Consider the following 8,664-nt stretch of genomic DNA (forward strand, 5'->3'; position numbering starts at 1 on the left):
CGACGCTCTCCAGTACTTGACACTCACTTGGCCGGACCTGCAGTACGCCGTCCAGCAGGCGTGTCTCCACATGCACGCCCCTCGCAACACTCACTGGAACCTGGTGAAGCGGATTCTTCGGTACATCCGCGACACCACAGCTCTGGGTCTTACGTTGACGGCCTCGCCCTCGACTGACCTGGTCGCCTACAGTGACGCCGATTGGGCTGGTTGCCCGGACACGCGACGCTTGACTTCAGGCTACTGCGTCTACCTGGGGCCCTCACTCATATCGTGGTCATCGAAACAACAACCCACGGTATCCCGCTCCAGTGCCGAGGCTGAGTATCGTGTTGTGGCCAATGCCGTCGCCGAGTGCTCGTGGCTTCACCAGCTTCTCCAGGAGTTGCTTCTTGATGTCCCGAAGGCCACCATTGTCTACTGTGACAATGTCTCTGCGGTCTACCTCTCCGCCAACCCCGTTCATCATCGTCACACGAAGCACATTAAGCTTGACATTCACTTCGTGCAAGAGCAGGTGGCTCTTGGGCGCGTCCGCGTTCTTCATGTTCCCACCGCTCAGCAGTTTGCCGATGTCATGACGAAGGGGTTACCGACGCCTACATTTGAGGAGTTCCGGTCCAGTCTATGCGTCACTGGTGACGTATCGACTGCGCCGGGGGGGGGGGGTGTTGAACATATTTGTGCATGTATCTGTTAGGATAATCTCCTACCGGCCCCGCCTCTAGTTTCCTTGTATAGATGAGGCTGAGGGCTGCCCTTGTACCTAGATATACGTGCATCGTGCACCCGATCAATACATCAAGAGTTGCATTGCCTTCAACACAATGGTTGTTCTACACGCATGAGACATTTAGCCAAGGACCTTTATTTTCTCAGGAAAAAAGGCAAGGTGCTTAACCTGTATGGTTATGGCTGGCTACAAGACAAAGTTGAGTTATTTTACTTTACTGATTGTCTTAACTATGTAAAAATGTGGAAGTTTTGCTCAACATCCTACAACTACAATCCAGAAGCTAGGGCCGGTTAGGACCCAGACTGCAGAATTTTACAAACTGTAGTCATTTGTAACTGCGAAAATCACTGAAGCTCCTGGCAATGCTTTACTGGATCTCCTCCATCCATAACAGATCCTCTTGGGATTTGCAAGTCCTACAAGCCCTTCAATTATGAGAACCAACTAGAATATGAAAATGGTGTAACATACATATATGTCATCAACAAAGAGCAAAAGGCTATCAGGCGGGGCAAGATCAAGCAAACACGAGAGAACTTAACATTCCTCGCATTTTCAGTATGTCGGTTTACAGGTTACAACGCTTGCATAGGCATCGATACAAGCATGCCCCAATACCAAATGTATTGTATTCTACCTGAATTTAGGTAGGGTGGGTGTGTATTTCCATGTCACTTCTGTCTTCTCCTATCTACAGCTTTTCGTAAACTTTAGCTATTCACTGGCCATCAACCGAAATAATTTGTGATTTCCTTTACGAGCAAGAAGAGCTGATTTTCTCCTGGCATGTTTTCCAATCTTTCAAACAAGATGCCATCCATTCTAGCTTGGACACCATTTAAGGAGGTGACGTCCTGTAGCACCCCCTTCAAAACCCTGTCAACTCCAAGAATTGAACCCCCGATGCCTGACAAGATCTCCGGTAGCGTCGGTGAGGCCTTTGAGATCTCAACTAGCCGGACCTGCATTATTCAGCACACAGTCAGAAAGCGGGTGGTGAACTCTCAATCATGTAGTTCCACTCAAAACCACACTATGAATACTGCAGCTTGCAACAAATGTCTACAAGTGAATTTCCAAAACTAGGAAAGCAGGATCAACTTGGAATCCCAACTGAAACAGATGAATGAACACTGCTGCTTGAAGGGCACCTCCCTTGATTACTTCATCAGAATGTCAAGCATTGAAAAGGCAATAGCTAAAATCCTATAATCAAAGAATTGAATGTAATTCTGTTGCTATTCAATACATTCTAGACTTTAAGTACATGCACAGATAGTATATATTTATGCATGCATGGCAGACGTTTGTTCATTAAATACTCTTGTTTATAAAAGAACCAACCTTCTTATCCTGTGGTATCTTAGCTCTCTGTTTTGCAATAGCAAGCGCTTGTGAGAATCCACCTAGCGAATCAACCAACCCTCTTGAAGCTGCATCTTGGCCGCTCCAAACTCGACCTTGTGCAACAGTCTCCATCTGGTCAATCTGGTGGAGGAAAGAACTCAGCACATGCTCGAAGAAATATGAGCTACTCAGTATCTGAGAACAATTCTTACACTCATTGAGCGTGACATGGCTGCTTTATCTCGAAATGATGCGTAAGCATTTTGCGCCGACTTCTCAAAAAGTTCTGCCTCGTCTGGTCTGTGGAAATATATCACATTCTTTAAACACGAAATTGTCCATATGATAGCTGTTATGACTTATGAGCAGGCCTTGTAGTATTGCACATACCAAAATAGACAGTACAAGGAGTCAAAGTCACACACAGACACTATGCCAATAGAGCAATACCAGAATACCTTAACAACAGTGAAGCATGAAGCAGCCAGGTGGCAACTCAGACAGCATATTTAACAAATAAAAACAAGAATTAAAAGAGAAAAGGGGGAAACAAAAAATTTAAATGAAAAAAATCAGAAAATTTGAAGAGTTAAGAAGTATTCTACAAAAAAGGAAATCTGGGGAAATTCACAAATAATTTATAAATTTAATAAAAAACAATAAATACAGCGGATAACAGTTCGAAACCGTCATAGTTAGCCTTGATGTTGCTTTCTTTGTATGCATCCGCACTTCTTTTCAAATTTTCCTTCTTTGCGAGTTTTCTCAAATTTTCTAGTTTTTCCACAATATTTTTTTGTCCCCACCCCCTAGACTTTATGGTTGTTCCTATTTTTTCTCTACATTTTTCTTTTTATTTCTTCTTAATTCCGTTTTTGAGAAGTTTATGTGTTGAATATGCTACTGGGCTGCCATGTGTGAGAAAGCCATCGCCATGTCATCCAAATCCATGGATTCAAGAGTTGAGGGGCATGGTTGTCCGGTATCTGAGTCTACCATCTAGGGGGGCTATATCTGAATTAGGCCTAGAGTTGAGGGAAGGAAATTGGTTTCATGCTTCCTTTCTAACAGAGAATGCTTTTAAAAGAAACAGAGAATAGATGGTCCTGGACTTATGGTTATTGGCAAAATCAAATATGTCATAGGCTATTAAATATCACAGCTATTTACAAACCATAGCAGACCTAATAAACCACATCATAAGAGTCGGCATTTGCTGTTCTATGATTAAAACGAATAATTCGATGATGAAAAAATAAACAAAAAATACTGAGAGGGTACAATCTGCTTGATTTATGATGAAATCACGTGATAAATTAATATTCCACTTGTCTATTAAAGGCAAACACGTTGAACCATTGTAAACTATAGCACCATTCCAAATTTCCAGTGCACGGCTTTCATACTATTCTTAACTTGACTTGACTCCGACGGTATCAGACTATTTTTGTTACAATCTGGTAACGGTCGCTGGATCCTGTGGGCTCTCCTCAAATTTACTTCTATTTTATTTTCCTAATATACCGTAGCACATGAAGTGCCAATATTACCTTAAAGGGCGTTGATCAGCTGCATTAAGCTCTGCATATCTACCCCTAGATAGAATTTCTTTGTTGAAGTCAATCCTCTCATACAGCTTTTGAAGGATAAATTTTCCTGTTATTCCAATACAGAAATAGTAAGATAAGAAACAAACACTCAACGACAGCCAAATTCACTATCCAAACTGAGATCGAGTAGAATAGTAAGCCCAAAGTTGAGACTGTTGCAAGAGAACATAGAATTCGCACTGTGGAAGACCTGTTACTAATCTTAGCAAGCACAAATAGAAGGTAATAAGGATCACCTGTAATAACTCCAATTGATCCTGTTAGAGTAAGTTTCTCAGCAACAATAACTGGCGCAGCCATTGCCATGTAGTATCCACCACTTGCAGCAACATCAGACATGGAAGCTATCACAGGCTTGGACTCAGCCAGGAGTCGAATTTCCCTCCACATCCTAGTTAAAATAAGAATAATCAATACATAACTGAAACTCTGCTGCTGCTTCTGCTGCCTAAATGAAACCTGAGGCAGAACTCACAGATCAGAAGCAAGAGCATCACCACCAGGGCTGTCTATACGGAGGATAACAGCTTTATACTTTTCTGACTCTGGAAAGGGTAAGAGACTTGTACATTAAAATTAGATGAAATTATTCTGTTAACCTATAAACTATGACAGAAGTTTGCATTATATGTGTACTTATATAAGCTACACCAACTGCTTCTACAATCTGTGCTCACTGCATTGAAACAGAGAAATCTTATCTCATCTAAAAATATAAATAAATTAGGGAACTGAATCCAGTTTAAAAAATGTTCAGATGTATTTTATATTTTTTTCTACCCGGTACAAACGTATACATCAAATTTGCATCTGAGACACCGATTGATTGCTGAGATAACATTATCATAATTACCTCTAACAGTACGTATCTTCTTGATTAACTGCTCGGCAATAATGCCCGAACTAGAAATACTCAGGCCACTGCGAGTTCGTGTTATGCTTCCAGATGCTCTGATTACTGCTATTAAGTCTCCTCCTCCTCCTATCCCAAGAGTTGATTTTCTTACACGTGAATATTTACTGGCAGTTCAGACCAATGTCAGTTCAGTAAATAAAACAAGGAGTTTATATGTGTTGACCTTTCAGATTAATCAAGCAACATCAAATAATACCAAACAAATGAAGTGTGCAAAAAAACTGAGCAGACGCCTCATAGTATAGGATAGAAAAATTGCAACATTTTAGGATCAGGTGCACACACGCTGACAGTCCACAAAACAAAACTTAACTGGCCCTAGCTGACACAAACTAAGGGATATAATCCGAGTCATCTTTTCAGTTAGGAAAATTATCTTTTCTTTTAAAGGAAGCGTTATTATTTAGCTTAGCCCTTAAGTAAATCAGAGGTAAGGATGAACCCTTTACTCCTTTTCCCCTGTAATGTGGTAGCGGTACCACTCCTCTTTCACTGGGCCACAGGAGTTCAGGGCCACGCCTGTTGACCTCGACAACTACCCTATATGCTCCAATCCTTCCATAATATCCCAGCCCATAAAAAATGTTATTAACAATCGTGCACTCTGCTCATATCAACAAAGAGCCAGAGATTGTAGGTTCCACTGGCTATTGTATAGTTTCCGATAACTACTGCTGATCCAGTTTGGCCTGTTCAGCCTAGAGATGGAGATGACCACTATCTATGGTTATTTTCCAAAAAAATGTCTATATCAGTGTATATGTGTAGGTTTGAAGCATATATATGTAATTGGTCATGTCTAAGTGGAGCGAGGCCAGGGTTAATTTGGTCATTTCTCACTTCACAAACAGCAATAGAGATGGTAATGGCTGAAAATTGACAGTGGTGGCAAAAACATAAAAATTGATGGAAGAGTGCCATTTTGAGAAATAGCTGAAAAGCAATGGCACAGTTAAAGTTCCAGAGTCGACTAGTGCCATTGCTATAAATTTATCAGAAATCCTTAACTTGGCTGGCTTCCAGTCTGCACCCAGTTTTCAAGAACAATGAATATCTAAATTACCTGTAGTCAACCATACGCAGGCTTTTCTTGTCATTCTGTCCTACTCTCTCTTTCAGCATTGTCATTACCTAATGAATAAGACAACGCCGACAAAAACAATAGCAGACAAATAAAAATAAATAAAGTAAATAATTCAGTATTCTAATTCAAATAAACAACACATTATGTAAAATTCCATGTCTAATTTGCCAGTTTGACAAGTCGCATATCCTGAACATTTCCACATTTCAATAAAGAAACTCCAACTAAGCTTGGCTGCCTGAGTTAGCAATTAACATATCCAAGTAGATCAGTATATGTTGTAGGAAGATTTGATGTTTCCTTGTTGTGGACACTTACCTCAACTAGGACCCTAAAGTTCCCTTTCTAACTAAATCGAAGAGTCTTGTATAGATATGACTTGCTTGTGCACTAATAATGGCCAAGGATCTCACTATTTTACACACCGATAATATAAATAGAGAGACATCACTTTACATTCCTAATACAGATTACATATCATGTCTCTGGGACTAAATTTGTGTCTCATGTCTTTAATTTCTTGTTCATGGGTGCTTCTTTGATGCATAACATTTCTACTAGTTGAACCTCTGCCTGCAACACATGTTACTACTCTAGAGCCCCAAAACAAAGAGACTGAAAAGTTTTGCTGTTTACTTAATATTGATGATATGAAATAAAAAGAGGAAATAAGGATCGTTAAAGTTAAAACATCACTTGTATTCCTAATACTAATCACCATGGGTTGGGCAGAAGATGCAGTAACAACTAACTTAACTCAATTTAGTCTTGTGCAATTTACTTGCCAACTCAGTGATCAGCTAAGGAGGGAATCTGTACCTGATCATCATACAATAGATCTGTTATCCAACCTTCTTTCTTAAGTCTCTCGACCTGATAGACTCCTGAGTTGACAAATTCCTCAATCTCTTCTTTTTTCTTCCCTAGAAAAAAAAATCTGTAATGATGATGTTTCAATTAAATATGTGAAAGTGAAACAGATCTATTTAATTACCATGTGTGGAAGACACTGTATCTAGCCAGTTTCCATAGATATTATCAAGCAGTGCACCCAGCATCTCCTTAACTTCATTTGACATGCTCTTCCGCCCAAGTTGGTCTCCGGCACTTTTGTAGCGACCAATTCGTTGAATTTCTGGCTGTACTCCAACTTTCTCAAGCACACCTTGCAAATCGAATTAAAAAGTGCTAGAGTGTTAGCTACCAGAAAAGAACGAAGATGCATTCAGATTGTCTCATTTTGTGGACAAATAACACACTGGGCATGACCAAGCTCACAAAACTTGGTTCACAATGAGAAGCTAAACTAATCAGAAATGCATTGAACGTTATAACAGAATGAAGGATATATGCTGCAAAAATAGCAAATACTTCTGTAGTTCTGTCGCACTATAACAAGTTTAATTTTGAAACAGGTTTGAGGATCAACATAAAATAACGCCTACTTGATCATGGTGCACTTGACCAATAACCAGAGGTATCATGTTATCGCTGTACATGCAGTTACCTCTGAGAAATGTCTGCTGAATGGTTAGACCATACAAAGCAACATAAGCACTTGGCGGTGCATACAGCTCAGCACATGCACTAGCAAGGTAGTATTCTTTCTCCCCTCCGACGGGCATGTAACCGACAACAAATTTACCTACAAAAATATGCAGCACTTGTCATAATATGACAGACATGAACATAAGGTAAGATGCTACCAAATTCAGCATAGCTTGTGATTACCAGATTTCTTGAAATCCACAATGTGCCTTCTGATCTCCTCCGCCTTTCCCCATCCACAGCTCAGCGGCTCTATGTGCAGGTAAATCCCTGATATCCGTGGATCATATGCTGCCTTCTCGAAATTCTCGCAGATTTGCGGCAGCGAGAGCCCTGACGAGAAGCGGGTCTTCAACTGATCAGATATCTGCAACCATGGGAACACACGATCAAAATCCAAACCCACACAATACAGTATAAGACTAGCAAATGTTATAACAAAGTCCAAACATGTCTCGATTACAAAATGACCAAATACAGTGGCAGGTGCGCGTGAGTGAACGGAAACACACGCCAATTCACCCACCCACGCAAGCATACGCACACGCACACGGCGTGTGCCAGGATCTGCAACAGCAACAGTAAATTTGCTACCACGATACAAATATCAGGGCGTCCGCTAAGATGATAAGGCTCCCATAATAATGCACGAAATGAGCAAATCGTACTACTAAGAAGGGTAGCAACATCAGCAAGTGCGCGGTGCCGAAGAGCAGCGCACCTCGCCCCGAAGCGTCATGGTGAGGACGCTGCCCTTGCGGACGCGCTTCCACGGCGGGGCGACGAGCATCTTGAGCTTGACCGCGAGCTGGGTGCCCCAGCCGAGCTCCTCCACCACGAACGCCGGCGCCGCGGGCAGCGGCTCCTGGGCCTCGCCCGCGGCCAGAGGCGCCTCCTCCTGCTTGGTGGCCCCCGAAGACGACTCGACGGCGCGGAGGGGCGACGGGAGGTGGCGGCGGGCGAGGCGGGGGAAGGACGCGGAGCGGGAGGAGGTGATGGCGGTGGCGACGGCGGAGAGGCTGGACCGGTGGTACGGCGCCGAGCGGAGCACGAGCAGCCTCGCCATTGCTCAGGAGGCTTCCTGAAGCTTCGGGGAGGGAGGAAGGAAGGGCGGGGTGGGCTGGGGGAGAGCCGCGCCCCTCGTCGCGGCGTCGGGGATGATGGGTGGAGTGGTGGGAGGGAATGGAAGCGGGCGGGGACGGAGGGGGGAGAAGGCGCTGGGGGTCAAGTGTGGTGGACCGGTTCCAGGGATCGTGGGGTCGGGAGCGGAGCGGAGGAGGTGGCCGGCTCGGGGCGATAGGTGTGGGGCGGTTCACTTGGCGCCACGTTGGGCGCGTGAGACGCAGAGTATGGGCACTTTTCTCAACTCTCTGTTGGAATAGGAAAAAGTTCAAAATAAACCTTGAAGTTATAGACAAAAGCT

The 8,664-nt window shown here is 43.1% G+C and overlaps 1 protein-coding gene across 1 annotated transcript; it reads right to left on the minus strand.

Moving 5' to 3' along the window:
* Nucleotides 1-1,269: 1,269 nt before the first annotated feature.
* On the minus strand, nucleotides 1,270-8,401 carry LOC123128265 (serine protease SPPA, chloroplastic). Its single transcript, XM_044548233.1, has 13 exons — nucleotides 7,963-8,401; nucleotides 7,425-7,608; nucleotides 7,201-7,338; nucleotides 6,688-6,858; nucleotides 6,513-6,616; nucleotides 5,673-5,740; nucleotides 4,547-4,713; nucleotides 4,169-4,238; nucleotides 3,930-4,084; nucleotides 3,634-3,739; nucleotides 2,296-2,383; nucleotides 2,081-2,224; nucleotides 1,270-1,698 (listed from the first exon to the last, which is right to left on the minus strand). Exons 1-13 carry the CDS (start codon nucleotides 8,305-8,307, stop codon nucleotides 1,465-1,467), a joined length of 1,974 nt encoding a protein of 657 aa, XP_044404168.1. The 5' UTR covers nucleotides 8,308-8,401; the 3' UTR covers nucleotides 1,270-1,464.
* Between the last annotated feature and the right edge of the window lie 263 nt (nucleotides 8,402-8,664).

This window comes from Triticum aestivum, chromosome 6A (genome assembly GCF_018294505.1).
Source record: "Triticum aestivum cultivar Chinese Spring chromosome 6A, IWGSC CS RefSeq v2.1, whole genome shotgun sequence".
In the NCBI taxonomy this organism is placed as follows: Eukaryota; Viridiplantae; Streptophyta; class Magnoliopsida; order Poales; family Poaceae; genus Triticum; species Triticum aestivum.